The sequence below is a fragment of the Oncorhynchus keta genome, chromosome 7, assembly GCF_023373465.1.
Source record: "Oncorhynchus keta strain PuntledgeMale-10-30-2019 chromosome 7, Oket_V2, whole genome shotgun sequence".
Lineage (NCBI taxonomy): Eukaryota > Metazoa > Chordata > Actinopteri > Salmoniformes > Salmonidae > Oncorhynchus > Oncorhynchus keta.
The window spans coordinates 48,332,454-48,349,953 of NC_068427.1; the positions used below are offsets into that span (position 1 = coordinate 48,332,454).

At 45.8% G+C, this 17,500-nt stretch overlaps 2 protein-coding genes across 5 annotated transcripts in view; both read left to right on the plus strand.

Moving 5' to 3' along the window:
* The window catches only part of LOC118374008 (guanylate-binding protein 1-like), a 145,539-nt gene extending 143,121 nt beyond the window's left edge, over positions 1–2,418 (plus strand). For all 3 annotated transcript variants that reach the window (XM_052523051.1, XM_052523052.1, XM_052523053.1), the window contains exon 10: positions 2,162–2,418. In XM_052523051.1, the coding sequence (XP_052379011.1) occupies positions 2,162–2,403 (242 nt within the window). In that variant the 3' untranslated portion in view covers positions 2,404–2,418. The remainder of the gene's footprint in view (positions 1–2,161) is intronic.
* Positions 1–17,500, plus strand: part of LOC118381727 (protein FAM124A) — a 165,990-nt gene that overhangs the window by 45,588 nt on the left and 102,902 nt on the right. The window lies entirely within an intron of this gene.

Sequence of the window (17,500 nt, forward strand, 5' to 3'; positions counted from 1 at the left end):
TCAAATCAAATCAAATCAAATTTATTTATATAGCCCTTCGTACATCAGCTGATATCTCAAAGTGCTGTACAGAAACCCAGCCTAAAACCCCAAACAGCAAACAATGCAGGTGTAAAAGCACGGTGGCTAGGAAAAACTCCCTAGAAAGGCCAAAACCTAGGAAGAAACCTAGAGAGGAACCGGGCTATGTGGGGTGGCCAGTCCTCTTCTGGCTGTGCCGGGTAGAGATTATAACAGAACATGACCAAGATGTTCAAATGTTCATAAATGACCAGCATGGTCGAATAATAATAAGGCAGAACAGTTGAAACTGGAGCAGCAGCACAGTCAGGTGGACTGGGGACAGCAAGGAGCCTTCATGTCAGGTAGTCCTGGGGCACGGTCCTAGGGCTCAGGTCAGTTGAAACTGGAGCAGGAGCATGGCCAGGTGGACTGGGGACAGCAAGGAGTCCTCATGTCAGGTAGTCCTGGGACATGGTCCTAGGGCTCAGGTCCTCCGAGAGAGAGAAAGAAAGAGAGAAGGAGAGAATTAGAGAACGCACACTTAGATTCACACAGGACACCGAATAGGACAGGAGAAGTACTCAGATGCCTTTCAAACTGACCCTAGCCCCCGACACATAAGCTTCTGCAGCATAATACTGGAGGCTGAGACAGGAGGGGTCAGGAGACACTGTGGCCCCATCCGAGGACACCCCGGACAAGGGCCAAACAGGAAGGATACCGCCCCACCCACTTTGCCAAAGCACATCCCCCACACCACTAGAGGGATATCTTCAACCACCAACTTACCATCCTGAGACAAGGCCGAGTATAGCCCACAAAGATCTCCGCCACGGTACAACCCAAGGGGGGGCAACCCAGACAGGCCGACCACAACAGTGAATCAACCCACCCAGGTGACGCACCCCCAGGGACGGCACGAGAGAGAGCCCCAGCAAGCCAGTGACTCAGCCCCGTAACAGGGTTAGAGGCAGAGAATCCCAGTGGAAAGAGGGGAACCGGCCAGGCAGAGACAGTAAGGGCGGTTCGTTGCTCCAGAGCCTTTCCGTTCACCTTCCCACTCCTGGGCCAGACTACACTCAATCATATGACCCACTGAAGAGATGAGTCTTCAGTAAAGACTTAAAGGTTGAGACCGAGTTTATGCGTCTCTGACATGGGTAGGCAGACCGTTCCATAAAAATGGAGCTCTATAGGAGAAAGCCCTGCCTCCAGCTGTTTGCTTAGAAAATTCTAGGGACAATTAGGAGGCCTGCGTCTTGTGACCGTAGCGTACGTGTAGGTATGTACGGCAGGACCAAATCAGAGAGGTAGGTAGGAGCAAGCCCATGTAATGCTTTGTAGGTTAGCAGTAAAACCTTGAAATCAGCCCTTGCTTTGACAGGAAGCCAGTGTAGAGAGGCTAGCACTGGAGTAATATGATCAAATTTTTTGGTTCTAGTCAGATTCTAGCAGCCGTATTTAGCACTAACTGAAGTTTATTTAGTGCTTTATCCGGGTAGCCGGAAAATAGAGCATTGCAGTAGTCTAACCTAGAAGTACATAATTAGTCAGTAATGACCAATCAATCAAAATCAATGCAACAACCTATAAGGCCTGTTTTCTACAGGCTGAGGAGGTTCTGGAGCAGATCCTGAAGGACAAGAGTGCAGAGTCCAACTCCATCCTGCAAGCTGACAAACAACTGACGGAAAATGAGAAACGAATCCAAGGTAAGCCACACCTCAATGTTTTTTCAATTAGAAAATAGAAATCAACTGTGTTAGGCTAATGTTCAGAAGATGAAAACAAGACCAGTGGCTCCGCCCTAATGCCAGTCCCGCCCCAAAAATACAACTTTAAGTATTATGGAGTTAAAAGTATTATTGGTGATTGACTAGAACATATAAATTGTGACATATTTTACAAATAAACATTTTGCTATTATCTGCTATTTTGAATGATGTGATTTATTTCCAGTGCCTTCAGAAATTATTCCCACCCCTTGACTTTTTAAACACAGATTCAACCACAAAGACCAGGAGGTTTTCCAATGCCTCGCGAAGAAGGTCACCGTTGCGCCAATAGACTCTAGAGGGTTTAGTGTGTATGAATCTATACGAGAAAATGAGTTGTCCAGTTTTCCTATTTATCTTCTCTCTCTCCTTGGCTCTTCCAGCGGAGAAGAAGAAAACAGCTGAGTTGGAGCAGGAGAAGGCAGCATTCAGGGAGCAACAGGCAGAGATGGAGCGCAGAATTGAGAACAATCGCATTAGCCAGGAGAAGTACTTGAAGGAGATGAAAGAGAAGATGGAGAAGAAGAGGAAGCAACACAGCAGGAGTTCAACAGGACGCTGGAACGCAGGATGCAGGAGCAGAAAGATCTCCTGGAGAAGGGCCATAAGGAGAAGGCTGAGCTAATGAGACAAGACATCGAGGAGATAAAGAAGAATAATCAATTGGAAAGGGACGCCAATACCCAGAATCAGAAGGCTCTGCTGGTTGAATGTAAAAAGGGGAAAAGCTCAAAAGCTCCACTTTGAATGCCTGACTATGAAAAGCCAACTGATATTGAATCTGAAGCGTTCGTCCGAAAATTGCCATCGTTGTTTTTATTTTAAAAATGATCTGGTGTTAATGACCACATGAGCCTGGTTCCTCTCTAGGTTCTCCTAGGTTCCTGCCTTGTAGGGAGTTTTTCCTAGGATTAAATGTCAGGAATTGTGAAAACTGAGATTAAAAAATATTTTGCTAATGTGTATGTAAACTTCCGACTTCAACTGTACATGTAGGTAGAGTTAATTAAAGTGACTATGCATAGATGACAACAGAGAGTGGCAGTGGTGTGGAGAGGGGAGGGGAGGAAATGTGAATAGGTTTAAGTCCCTCGCCCTCGTACACTGGGCTCCCAGTAGGGGGACGTACGGCCCAGAGAAGGCAGGAACAAAGTATTTCATTAATTTTTATATTTAACCTTTATTTAACTAGGCAAGTCAGTTAAGAACTAGAGAAGAGAGAGAGAAGTGGAGGTGAGAGAAGAGAGAGCAAAGTGGGGGTGAGAAAAGAGAGAGCGAGGTGGGGGGTGAGAGGAGAGAGAGCAAGTGGAGGTGAGAGAAGAGAGAGAGAAGTGGGGGTGAGAGAAGAGAGAGTGAAGTGGGGGAGAAGAGAGAGAGAAGTGGGGGAGAAGAGAGAGAGAAGTGGGCATGTGTTGGTCTTTAGTAAATATTCAATAAAGTACTATTACAGTCATAATGGCTGCCAGTCTACCCTTACATTTACATTTACATTTAAGTCATTTAGCAGACGCTCTTATCCAGAGCGACTTACAAATTGGTGCATTCACCTTATGACATCCAGTGGAACTGTCACTTTACAATAGTGCATCTAAATCTTAAAAGGGGGGTGAGAAGGATTACTTATCCTATCCTAGGTATTCCTTAAAGAGCTGGGGTTTCAGGTGTCTCCGGAAGGTGGTGATTGACTCCGCTGTCCTGGCGTCGTGAGGGAGTTTGTTCCACCATTGGGGGCCAGAGCAGCGAACAGGTTTGACTGGGCTGAGCGGGAACTGTACTTCCTCAGTGGTAGGGAGGCGAGCAGGCCAGAGGTGGATGAACACAGTGCCCTTGTTTGGGTGTAGGGCCTGATCAGAGCCTGGAGGTACTGAGGTGCCGTTCCCTCACAGCTCCGTAGGCAAGCACCATGGTCTTGTAGCGGATGCGAGCTTCAACTGGAAGCCAGTGGAGAGAGCGGAGGAGCGGGACCCTTTTATGCCATTGAGTTGAATGGGGGAGGCCTGTACTATGGATTATATTTCTATGATACTATACACATATTAGATGTTTTGTGTTTTGCAGAGCAGAGCTCACCTATCTCTGAGGAGGACTGGATGATTCCCAGGTTGTCTTTTCAGCCAGTGCACCACCGCCACAGATATGGACACCAACCACTGGAATAGACCAATCGCAGGTCAGCACCAGGAGAGAGGAGCCAATCAGAGCATGGCACATACACATACTGCAAGGCTTCATTTCACAGGGGGCATAATATGACTTGTTTAATATAACTGAAGACCTTGAGAGCGTAGCAGGCTGGTGTTTCCTTCCCCCAGTTTGTAGGAGTGACACAATAACAACCTAAACCATCATTTTAGTATGGTCTGGTGGATATCACTTCCTGTTCCAGAGAGAGACAGTGGGCTAAGGTACATGCCCAGCCAACTGCACCATAGCCACACCTAACTGTAAACCCATAGCAACACCCAACCGTGAACCCATAGCAACACCAAACCATGAACACAACTAGCTGTACTAATGTTACACCAACAGGCCACAGAGGAACCTCCGAGATGGGAGCCCCTGAGATGGGGGCTCCTGAGATGGGGAGCCCCTGAGATGGGGGCCCCTGAGATGGGGGGCTCCTGAGATTGGAGCTCCTGAGATCGAAGCCCTGAGATCGGAGCCCCTGAGATCGGAGCCCTGAGATGGGAGCCCCTGAGATGGGAGCCCCTGAGATGGGAGCCCCTGAGATAGGAGCCCCTGAGATGGGAGCCCTGAGATAGGAGCCCCTTAGATGGGAGCCCCTGAGATAGGAGCCCCTGAGATAGGAGCCCCTGAGATGGGAGCCCTGAGATAGGAGCCCCTGAGATAGGAGCCCCTGAGATAGGAGCCCCTGAGATAGGAGCCCCTGAGATAGGAGCCACTGAGATAGAGCCCCTGAGATAGGAGCCCCTGAGATGGGAGCCCTGAGATAGGAGCCCCTGAGATAGGAGCCCTGAGATGGGAGCCCCTGAGATAGGAGCCCCTGAGATGGGAGCCCCTGAGATAGGAGCCCTGGAGATGGGAGCCCCTGAGATGGGAGCCCCTGAGATGGGAGCCCCTGAGATGGGAGCCCCTGAGATGGGGGCCCCTGAGATGGGAGCCCCTGAGATGGGGGCCCCTGAGATGGGAGCCCCTGAGATGGGAGCCCCTGAGATGGGAGCCCCTGAGATGGGAGCCCCTGAGATAGGAGCCCCTGAGATGGGGAGCCCCTGAGATAGGGAGCCCTGAGATGGGAGCCCCTGAGATGGGAGCCCCTGAGATGGGGGCCCTGAGATGGGAGCCCTGAGATGGGAGCCCCTGAGATGGGAGCCCCTGAGATGGGAGCCCCTGAGATAGGAGCCCCTGAGATGGGAGCCCCTGAGATGGGAGCCCCTGAGATAGGAGCCCTGAGATGGGAACCCCTGAGATGGGGAGCCCCTGAGATGGGAGCCCCTGAGATGGGAGCCCCTGCCAGTGAGTCATAATTATTATTATTATTATTATTATTATTATATTATTCATAATTCTATAGAATGGACATAAAGAAAGAGGCATGATGAGAGTAAGACAAAAGTTACTGATCCAGACCCTTGTCAAATCTCAACAAATTCCATCTCATACTTCAATCTCATTGAAACATTTTACCCTTAAAAGTCCTCAATTCAATAAGATATCATTGTCATTGAGAAGTAATAGCAGTGGTTGGGTATGTGCCCTAGCACACTGTCTCTGAACAGGAAGTTATGGCCACCCAGACCATACTAAACGTAAACTACACCCCTACAGGGCATCCGCCCAAATAGCTGTTACCTCTCCTGTTGTGTTCCGATCGAACTGGACTGAAGTTTTTCTCTGAAAAATGTAGTTAATTTAATCTGATTGTCATAAGGTTCCATGACTTTGTCCACACAGGGCATCTGAACACACAAAATACATTGTGATGACAAAGTGAAAACATGTTTTAGAAATGTTGACTAATCTATTATACATGTTAGAATCACCTTTGGCAGCGATTACAGTCTCTAAGAGTTGTACAATATTTGCACATTATTCTTTAAAAAAGGAACATTTAATGTCATCTTGGTAAGCAACTCCAGTGTATATTTGGCCTTGTGTTTTAGGTTAATGTCCTGCTGGAAGGGAATTTGTCTCCCAGTGTGTCATGGCTTCCGCCTAAGTCGGTCCCTCTCCTTGTCCGGGCGGCGTTCGGCGGTCGACATCACCAGCCTTCAAGCCATCGCCAATCCACTTTTCATTTTCCATTTGTTTTGTCTTTGTTTTACACACCTGGTTTCAATTCCCCAATTACTTGTTCATTATTTAACCCTCTGTTTTCCCATGGTTTTTGTGCGTGTTTGTTTATTGTAAATTCGGTACGATGTTTGTGGGCCTGGTGATACTTCATGTATTTTGTCATTTGAGTAAAGTTCCTTGTGTTACTCATCTCTGCTGTCCTGCGCCTGACTCCTCTGTACCAGCTACACCCAGATCCTTACACAGTGTCTGTTGGAAAACAGACTGAACCAGGATTTCCTCTAGGATTTTGCCTGTGCTTATAGCTGTACCCGTTTCTTTTCATCCTAAAAAAACCATTATATTTCTTGCCGCTGACAAGCATACCCATAACATGATGCAGTCGCCACCATGCTTTAAAATATGAAGAGTGGTACTCAGTGATGTATTTGTATTTATTATGGATCCTGTTCGCAGCAGCTATTCTTCCTGGGTTCCAGCAACATTAAGGCAGTTATACATTTTAAAAACATTTACATTCATAACATATTTCACAACATATTAAGTGTGTTCCCTCAGGCCTCTGATTCTACTGCTGCATCAGTTACCTGATATTGAATAGAGTTCCATGTAGTCACCTCCTGTTGTCTGTTCTGGACTTGGGGACTGGGCAGAGACCTCTGGTGGCATGTCTTATGGGGTATGCATGGTGTCCGAGCTGTGTGCAGGTAGTTTAGACAGACAGCTCTGTGCATTCAACATCTCTCATAAATACAAGTAGTGATGAAGTCAATCTCTCCTCCACTTTGAGCCAGGAGAGATTGACATGCAAAATAAATGTAAACTACATTTATCAAGTACATTTTGATTTCAAAACTATAAGTCCTACAAACACATGCTTAGTAATGTTAGAAAGGTAAGAACCATGGGATTCTGATACAGCAACAACGTGACTATTACAGAGCCAGAGCAAGTGCAGGCAAAGAAAAGCAAAAACAAATATATACGTATTTTAGTTGTGTGGGGTGTGGGGTGGAGATAATTTGGTTCCCAAATTGTCCCCATCCAAATCGTGCCAATGTTGGGGAATAAGATATTTCAAAGTCTAGGTTTAAAATAAAATGTCACCAATTACCATTACAAAGGGATAAAATATATATATATATTTTTTTGTGTGTGTGTGTGTGTGTGTGTAATATCTTGTACCTGACGGTGGCGCTCAAAACATGGGCAAATTGCCATAGCAACACAGCCATTTTAAAAGCGCAGGGCCAATGAATGAGTATGAGTTACATACATATGAGGAGAAAGTTGAAGTCATAACCTTTCCACTGATGTAAATCAGATATCATGTCTGATTCCCAGTTCATCCACTAGTAGATCACATGACATGACTTGGACACTTTTTCACTGTGGGAAAATGGCTGAACAAATTTTCAAAACGAACATCTTAAAATGACCCAAGCGAGTTATCAAGTTTATTTTTTATTTTTTTATAACAAACTGACAGGCGAGGACACGTACAACTTATTTTACCATTCATGGAAACGAGTGAGATCAGCAGTATATTTGGAGGACCGATTCAAGATGACGGCAAATTAAATGTGGATGCATTGCATTATGATGACCACCAGGGGGAACCATTTCCATGCATACCATAATATAGCACTTTTGGTGATGCCATACATTTCATTATCTATGAATATGACGTTCAGGTTTCCTCAACTTTTTTGACCCATGACCCCATTTTTTTTTACCCCATGTGAAAATTCTCGCGACCTGGTGAATTTTTTTTGTTGTAATTAACAGCCAATGTTTATTTTGTATTTAAACATTAAAACATTTTTATTCATTTATTTGCGACTATTGCAGTCAATTGAAAAAAAAAATCGAACAGTATTTCTGATTGTCTTCACAACTCATCATCACATACTTTTAATGTGGGGCTATGCATAATAATAATATATCAATTGCAAATTAGTCGGATATCATTTAATCTAAAACACCATTGCCCTAGAGCACACAAAAAAACAATACATACCTCAGCCTAAACATCAGCTCCACAGGTAACTTTCCACAAAGCTGTGAACGATCTGAGAAACAAGGTAAGAAGGATCTTCTATAACATCAAAAGGAACATAAAATTCGACATACCAATTAGGATCTGGCTAAAAATACTTGAATCAGTCATAGAGCCCATTGCCCTTTATGGTTGTGAGGTCTGGGGTCCACTCACCAACCAAGAATTCACAAAATGGGACAAACACCAAATTGAGACTCTGCATGCAGAATTCTGCACAAATATCCCCAATGTACAACATAGAACACCAAATAATGCATGCAGAGCAGAATTAGGCCGATAACCACTAATTATCAAAATCCAGAAAAGAGCCATTCAATTCTACAACCACCTAAAAGGAAGTGATTCCCAAACCTTCCATAACAAAGCCGTCACCTACAGAGAGATGAACCTGGAGAAGAGTCCCCTAAGCAAGCTGGTTCTGGGGCTCTGTTCACAAACACACCCCACAGAGCCCCAGGACAGCAACACAATTATGAGAAAACAAAAGATAATGACTTGACACATTGGAAAGAACTAACCAAAAAACAGAGCAAACTAGAATGTTATTTGGCCCTAAACAGAGAGTACACAGCGGCATAATACCTGACCACTGTGACTGACCCTAAACAGAGAGTACACAGTGGCAGAATACCTGACCACTGTGACTGACCCTAAACAGAGAGTACACAGTGGCAGAATACCTGACCACTGTGACTGACCCTAAACAGAGAGTACACAGTGGCAAATACCTGACCAGTGACTGACCTAAACAGAGAGTACACAGTGGCAAATACCTGACCACTGTGACTGACCCTAAACAGAGAGTACACAGTGGCAGAATACCTGACCACTGTGACTGACCCTAAACAGAGAGTACACAGTGGCAAATACCTGACCAGTGACTGACCCTAAACAGAGAGTACACAGTGGCAAAATACCTGACCACTGTGACTGACCCTAAACAGAGAGTACACAGTGGCAAATACCTGACCACTGTGACTGACCCTAAACAGAGAGTACACAGTGGCAAAATACCTGACCACTGTGACTGACCCTAAACAGAGAGTACACAGTGGCAAATACCTGACCACTGTGACTGACCCTAAACAGAGAGTACACAGTGGCAAATACCTGACCACTGTGACTGACTCTAAACAGAGAGTACACAGTGGCAGAATACTGACCACTGTGACTGACCCTAAACAGAAAGTACACAATGGCAGAATACCTGACCACTGTGACTGACCCAAACTTAAGGACATCTTTGACTATGTACAGACTCAGTGAGCATGTGCTCACTGCCAACAACATGAGGTGGAACCTGAGCTGCACTTCCTAACCTCCTGTCCAATGTATGACCATATTAGAGACACATATTTCCCTCAAATTACACAGACCCACAAAGACTTAGAAAGCAAATCAAATGTTGATAAACTCCCATATCTACTGGGTGAAATTGCACAGTGTTTCATCACAGCAGCAAGATGTGTGACCTGTTGCCACAAGAAAAGGGCAACCAGTGAAGAACAAACACCATTGTAAATACAACCTATATTTATAATTATTTATTTCCCTTTTTGTACTTGAACTATTTGCACATCATTACAACACTGTATATAGACATAATATGACATTTGAAATGTCTTTATTCTTTGAAAATGTTGTGTTTGTAATGTTTACTATTAATTTTGTATTGTTTATTTATCTTTTGTTTATTATCTACTTCACTTGCTTTGGCAATGTTAACATATGTTTCCATGCCAATAAAGCCCTTTAATTGAATTGAATTGATTCTGCGCGTCGGACAGTGTGTACCTCATCTCTGCTCTCACGTTCAACCTGGATAAATATGTGGTTTTAATGCAGACGAGATGTAAATGAGATCACTGAATCCGGATTCACACAGATATGAGCTGAAGAAGGATGAGTTTTATGGTGCTTTCAAGACAACTGGGAACTCTGAAAATACGATGTCAAATCGTGACGTCAGTCTTCAGGTCGGAAAGAGGTCAGAGTTCCGAGTTGGATCACCGTTGAAAAATGATTTTCCCCAGTTTTCTGATAGTAGAGAACTGGAAGGAAAGGCGGCCAAAGGAGGAATTGGCTTTGGGGATGACCAGTGAAAAATACCTGCTGGAGCGCGTGCTACGGATGGGTGCTGCTATGGTGAAGGAGAGTTTACAGTCTAACCAGACACCTAGGTATTTGTAGTTGTCCACATATTCTAAGTCAGAACCATCCAGAGTAGTGATGCTGGACGTACGGGCAGGTGGGGCAGCGATCGGTTGAAGAGCATGCATTTAGTTTTACTTGCATTTAAGAGCAGTTGGAGGCCATGGAAGGAGTGTTGTATGGCATTGCATCTCGTCTGGAGGTTAGTTAACACAATGTCCACAGTGTTTATAGCCTCGTACAGTTCATTAATGGGGACAATCAGCAGTTGCTACATCCGTTTTTGGACTTAGAAATCAATAATATGTATCCATTGATTCTTGAAGCATTTAACTTTAAGAAATGCTTCATGTTCTCAGTTCTACTGTCGTACCCCATCAGAACCCAAAATATATAAACTTGTTTTACTCCAATGTTTGTTAAACTGTTACTCCTACCCCCTACTTTTTCGAACATTCTGTTAAAAATCACGCAACATTTCAGCGCCCTGCTACTCAGGCCAGGAATATAGTATATGCATATGATTAGTATGCGTGGATAGAAAACACTCAGACGTTTATAAAACTGGTTAAATCACGGCTGTGACTATAACAGAACGTGCGTTTCATCGAAAAGTGCAGGAAAATCTGATCACTGAAAATGGAAATAAATATCCTTGCGCTACTTCCAGGAATTGTTCAAAGTGAACAGAATTAAATGAGGCCGAGGTTGCAGTGCCTACAGCTTCCACACGTTGTCTAGAGTCTTGTCATTTGATTCGGCTTTGATTCTTGGTCAAACCGAATCAAGGGAACCGATTCCCTCCGGTCTCCGACCGGATGTTTTGGTCGAGCTCTCTCCAGACATTTTTTCGAGACGGACACCTATAGAATTTACATCGCCTCCTGATGAATTTTATCGCTTATTAACGTGTACTAATACCTAAAGTTGCATTACAAAAGTATTTCGAAGTGTTTTGTGAAAGTTTATCGTCGACTTTTTGAATTTTAAAAAATGACGCTATTTTTTTCTGTTTATCACACAGTCTTCATAGATCGATATCTAGGCTATATATGGACCGATTTAATCGAAAAAAAGACCCAATAGTGATTATGGGACATCTAGGAGTGCCAACAAAGAAGATGGTCAAAGGTAATGAATGTTTTATATTTTATTGTGCGGTTTGTGTAGCGCCGAATATGCTAATTATTTTGTTTACGTCCCCTGCGGGTCTTTTTGGGTGTTACATGCTATCAGATAATAGCTTCTCATGCTTTCGCCGAAAAGCATTTTAAAAATCTGACTTGTTGCCTGGATTCACAACGAGTGTAGCTTTAATTCAATACCCTGCATGTGTATTTTAATGAACGTTTGAGTTTTAACTCATACTATTAGCATTTAGCGTAGCGCATTTGCATTTCCAGAGCTCTAGATGGGACGCCTGCGTGCCAGGTAGAGCAAGAGGTTAACAATTAAAATGTAAACACACATATAGCCTCAAAACATGGTTAAAACTATACATTTGATATCATGGATGGTCAATGCTGAGCTCTAGCTCTATTAATCTACATTTCTCCATGAGCATTTCACCGTACCAGGGGTGGGGAGTCTGCTTTGTTATTGTTTCTACTGCTGATTGCCACTTTAAGTGCCAGTTTGTTATTTTTCTTGCCCTGAGGTGGCATGTATACAGCAGTCACAATAACAGCTGAAAACTCCCTGTGAAGGTAGAAGAGTCAACATTTGTGACTTGTTACAGGAAACTAGGTGTATGCCACACGTCACTACTTCACAGGACGTAAACTTTATTTTATTTTATCGAAATGCGTTTTTCTTTTGGCAGAAATACCTTCTGGAACATGTGAACTTTCATGTGCCTTAAATAACAAACTTGTTTACCATCTGTAAATCTGAATACAATTGTTAAATTACGAGCCTATTTGGTTCAGCCACCGAAAAAGCCAGCAACCTTCCCCTAGCCATGATTGGATGAGATAATGAGTGGGCTGGACATGAGTTCGGATTGGTCTGCCAGGTAGCACGCTTCTATCTATAATATGAGTTGGTCAGTATGTGTAGGTTATTCTTTCTAAAAATGGCTTTCACGTAGTAGAACTGCATAAGTGTTGCTCTCCACTTTCTGGAGGACCGAGTTTTGAAATCAGTGGAATTAGAGTGTGATAGCTAAGGAGATGGAAAAAATTATGCCGTTTGATTGCAAATATGGAGACGGAGTAGAAAAAGAGAACACAAAAGGCTGTTGTATAAAACACCTGTCTCCGGATTACATCTTCAAACTAAGAGCAACCATGGCATCTGTGTCCATCCCATGTTTACGGGTACGAGATTCTAGCAGGCTACATTTTCTGATATTAAACGTTTCTATTTTTGTCAGAAGGTCATTTTCATTTCAAGTTGAAGTGTACTGTTAGCTAGCTAGCTAACGTTAGCAATCAGAAATTAGTAGTTCTGAATATGCTCTTCGAGAGGTGATATTAAAAGCGAAAACGGTTATAAAATGTATTTAACAATTCCTTGAAAGCGGTGTAATATATTACAGCCAAACACACACAATGTAATATATTACAGTCAAACATGCAATGTAATATATTACAGCCAAACACGCAATGTAATATATTACAGCCAAACACACGCAATGTAATACATTACAGCCGAACGCACACAATGGAATATATTAGTCAAACGCACACAATGTAATATATTACAGCCAAACACGCAATGTAACATATTACAGTCAAACACACGCAATGTAATATATTACAGTCAAACATACACAATGTAATATATTACAATCAAATACACACAATGTAATATATTACAGCCAAACACATGCAATGTAATATATTACAGTCAAACACAAAGACTACAATTGGCCTTGGCATGGCCTGGAGAACCACACAGTGCTGTCACATTCAGTCCAGGTCATCTGGATGGACACTGGCAATCTGGCATTACCACAAAGGCACACTGAGAGAGAATGGCCAGGCAGACACTGATAAACTGTCTGATAAACTGTCTGATGAGTGGTGTCTCACACTCTGTGATTCAAGACAGTTGTCTTAGAGTAGATATTTTATAGATAGTTTTTCATTATTTTTGGAAGAGGAAGTGTAAACTATCTATCAAATCTATTATTTTAAAAAATCTTGATGAATTTTTTTGGTAATGAATGATGTGGGTCCCTGGGCCACTGGTTTGTCTGGGTGGGGTCCCTGGGTCACCGGTTTGCCTGGGTGGGGTCCCTGGGCCACCGGTTTGTCTGGGTGGGGTCCCTGGGTCACCGGTTTGTCTGGGTGGTGGTTCCTGGGCCACCGGTTTGTCTGGGTGGGGTCCCTGGGTCACCTGTTTATCTGGGTGGGGTCCCTGGGCCACTGGTTTGTCTGGGTGGGGTCCCTGGGTCACTGGTTTATCTGGGTGGGGTCCCTGGGTCACTGGTTTATCTGGGTGGGGTCCCTGGGTCACTGGTTTATCTGGGTGGGGTCCCTGGGTCACTGGTTTGTCTGGGTGGGGTCCCTGGGTCACCAGTTTGTCTGGGTGGGGTCCCTGGGTCACTGGTTTGTCTGGGTGGGGTCCCTGGGTCACCGGTATGTCTGGGTGGGGTCCCTGGGTCACTGGTTTATCTGGGTGGGGTCCCTGGGTCACCAGTTTGTCTGGGTGGGGTCCCTGGGTCACCGGTTTGTCTGGGTGGGTGTCCCTGGGTCACTGGTTTATCTGGGTGGGGTCCCTGGGTCACCAGTTTGTCTGGGTGGGGTCCCTGGGTCACTGGTTTGTCTGGGTGGGGTCCCTGGGTCACCGGTATGTCTGGGTGGGGTCCCTGGGTCACTGGTTTATCTGGGTGGGGTCCCTGGGTCACTGGTTTATCTGGGTGGGGTCCCTGGGTCACCAGTTTGTCTGGGTGGGGTCCCTGGGTCACCAGTTTGTCTGGGTGGGGTCCCTGGGTCACCAGTTTGTCTGGGTGGGGTCCCTGGGTCACCGGTTTGTCTGGGTGGGTGTCCCTGGGTCACCGGTTTGTCTGGGTGGGTGTCCCTGGGTCACCGGTTTGCCTGGGTGGGGTCCCTGGGTCACCGGTTTGCCTGGGTGGGGTCCCTGGGCCACTGGTTTGCCTGGGTGGGGTCCTCTGGCCTTAATCTTTAAAAGCAAACCAAGTTTTGCTTTTAGAAACCTTGGTTTAACAAACAAACCCATTAAATAGCTAACAACACTCGCTAACACAGTCATAACACCAATTTAGCCAGTTTCTACAGGCTACAGGCTAGTGGTGTGGGGGATGTGCTTTGGCAAAGTGGGTGGGGTTATATCCTTCCTGTTTGGCCCTGTCCGGGGGTGTCCTCGGATGGGGCCACAGTGTCTCCTGACCCCTCCTGTCTCAGCCTCCAGTATTTATGCTGCAGTAGTTTATGTGTCGGGGGGCTAGGGTCAGTTTGTTATATCTGGAGTACTTCTCCTGTCCTATTCGGTGTCCTGTGTGAATCTAAGTGTGCGTTCTCTAATTCTCTCCTTCTCTCTTTCTTTCTCTCTCTCGGAGGACCTGAGCCCTAGGACCATGTCCCAGGACTACCTGACATGAGGACTCCTTGCTGTCCCCAGTCCACCTGGCCATGCTCCTGCTCCAGTTTCAACTGACCTGAGCCCTAGGACCGTGCCCCAGGACTACCTGACATGAAGGCTCCTTGCTGTGGGGGATGTGCTTTGGCAAAGTGGGTGGGGTTATATCCTTCCTGTTTGGCCCTGTCCGGGGTGTCCTCGGATGGGGCCACAGTGTCTCCTGACCCCTCCTGTCTCAGCCTCCAGTATTTATGCTGCAGTAGTTTATGTGTCGGGGGGCTAGGGTCAGTTTGTTATATCTGGAGTACTTCTCCTGTCCTATTCGGTGTCCTGTGTGAATCTAAGTGTGCGTTCTCTAATTCTCTCCCTTCTCTTTCTTTCTCTCTCTCTCGGAGGACCTGAGCCCTAGGACCATGTCCCAGGACTACCTGACATGAGGACTCCTTGCTGTCCCCAGTCCACCTGGCCATGCTCCTGCTCCAGTTTCAACTGACCTGAGCCCTAGGACCGTGCCCCAGGACTACCTGACATGAAGGCCTTGCTGTCCCCAGTCCACCTAACTGTGCTGCTGCTCCAGTTTCAACTGTTCTACCTTATTATTATTCGACCATGCTGGTCATTTATGAACATTTGAACATCTTGGTCATGTTCTGTTATAATCTCTACCCGGCACAGCCAGAAGAGGACTGGCCACCCCACATAGCCCGGTTCCTCTCTAGGTTTCTTCCTAGGTTTTGGCCTTTCTAGGGAGTTTTTCCTAGCCACCGTGCATTTACACCTGCATTGTTTGCTGTTTGGGGTTTTAGGCTGGGTTTCTGTACAGCACTTTGAGATATCAGCTGATGTACGAAGGGCTATATAAATAAATTTGATTTGATTTGATTTGATTTGCTACAACTGGTCTTCTAGGACCTAAATCTCAGCTCCCTGTCACAGGCATTTAACCATTCAGTAGTTGTATCAAAACAGTATCACATTATAGGCCTGTAGACATTGTTCTCCCTCTCAGCATGAACCCTAGTTGTACCATACTCAACAGATCTGTTATGAGCATGGACGACCTGATAGGTCGGACCATAGTAAAGAAGTATCTCCATCTCTATCAGCAGTCTATTCCTTTTACCAAAAATAAGCTGTTTTAAAAGGGAGGAGGGGAAAGGTCAACAGATTATGTTGTTTATGTCAGACAGACAGACAGACAGACAGACAGACAGACAGACAGACAGACAGACAGACAGACAGACAGACAGACAGACAGAGCGATAGGTATTCAATCTTAGTTAGGTACTCAATCTTAGATACTCAATCTTAGATAGGTACTCAAACTCTCTCTACCAGACCACACCCCCTCTCTCTACCAGACCACACCCCCTCTCTACCAGACCAATGAGAAGGAGTGGTGAGAGTAAGGGGTGTTTTGATCTCTTTGATCTCCTTCTTTATTAATTGGACAACTATTGGACGTATTTATAACATTTATCCCAATGGTGACCCAGGCTCTGTTTTTACAGAACAGAAGAACCAAAACAGATCTAGATGGAACATAAAGGGTGGATGAGGCAGGATGAGGCAGGAATAGGCATGATGAGACAGGATGAGGCAGGAAGAGGCAGGATGAGACAGGATGAGGCAGGATGAGACAGGATGAGGCAGGAAGAGGCAGGAAGAGGCAGGAAGAGGCAGGAAGAGGCAGGATGAGACAGGATGAGGCAGGAAGAGGCAGGAAGAGGCAGGATGAGACAGGATGAGGCAGGAAGAGACAGGAAGAGGCATGATGAGACAGGATGAGGCAGGAAGAAGCAGGATGAGACAGGATGAGGCAGGATGAGACAGGATGAGGCAGGAAGAGGCAGGAAGAGGCAGGAAGAGGCAGGATGAGACAGGATGAGGCAGGAAGAGACAGGAAGAGGCAGGATGAGGCAGGATGAGGCAGGAAGAGGCAGGAAGAGACAGGATGAGGCAGGAAGAGGCAGGATGAGACAGGATGAGGCAGGATGAGACAGGATGAGGCAGGAAGAATGCAGGAAGAGGCAGGAAGAGGCAGGAAGAGGCAGGATGAGACAGGATGAGGCAGGAAGAGGCAGGAAGAGGCAGGATGAGACAGGATGAGGCAGGAAGAGACAGGAAGAGGCATGATGAGACAGGATGAGGCAGGAAGAAGCAGGATGAGACAGGATGAGGCAGGATGAGACAGGATGAGGCAGGAAGAGGCAGGAAGAGGCAGGAAGAGGCAGGATGAGACAGGATGAGGCAGGAAGAGACAGGAAGAGGCAGGATGAGGCAGGATGAGGCAGGAAGAGGCAGGAAGAGACAGGATGAGGCAGGATGAGGCAGGAAGAGGCAGGATGAGGCAGGATGAGGCAGGATGAGGCAGGAAGAGGCAGGATGAGACACGGAGAGGCAGGATGAGGCAGGATGAGGCAGAATGAGGCAGGAAGAGGCAAGATGAGGCAGGAAGAGGCAGGAAGAGGCAGGATGAGGCAGAATGAGGCAGGAAGAGGCAAGATGAGGCAGGAAGAGGCAAGATGAGGCAGGAAGAGGCAGGATGAGGCAGGATGAGGAAAGATGAGGCAGGAAGAGGCAAGATGAGGCAGGATGAGGCAGGAAGAGGCAAGATGAGGCAGGAAGAGGCAAGATGAGGCAGGATGAGGCAGGACCGTCACAGAGCCTACAGACTCCAAAGCTAAAGTCACTCTTAGACAAAAGGGTT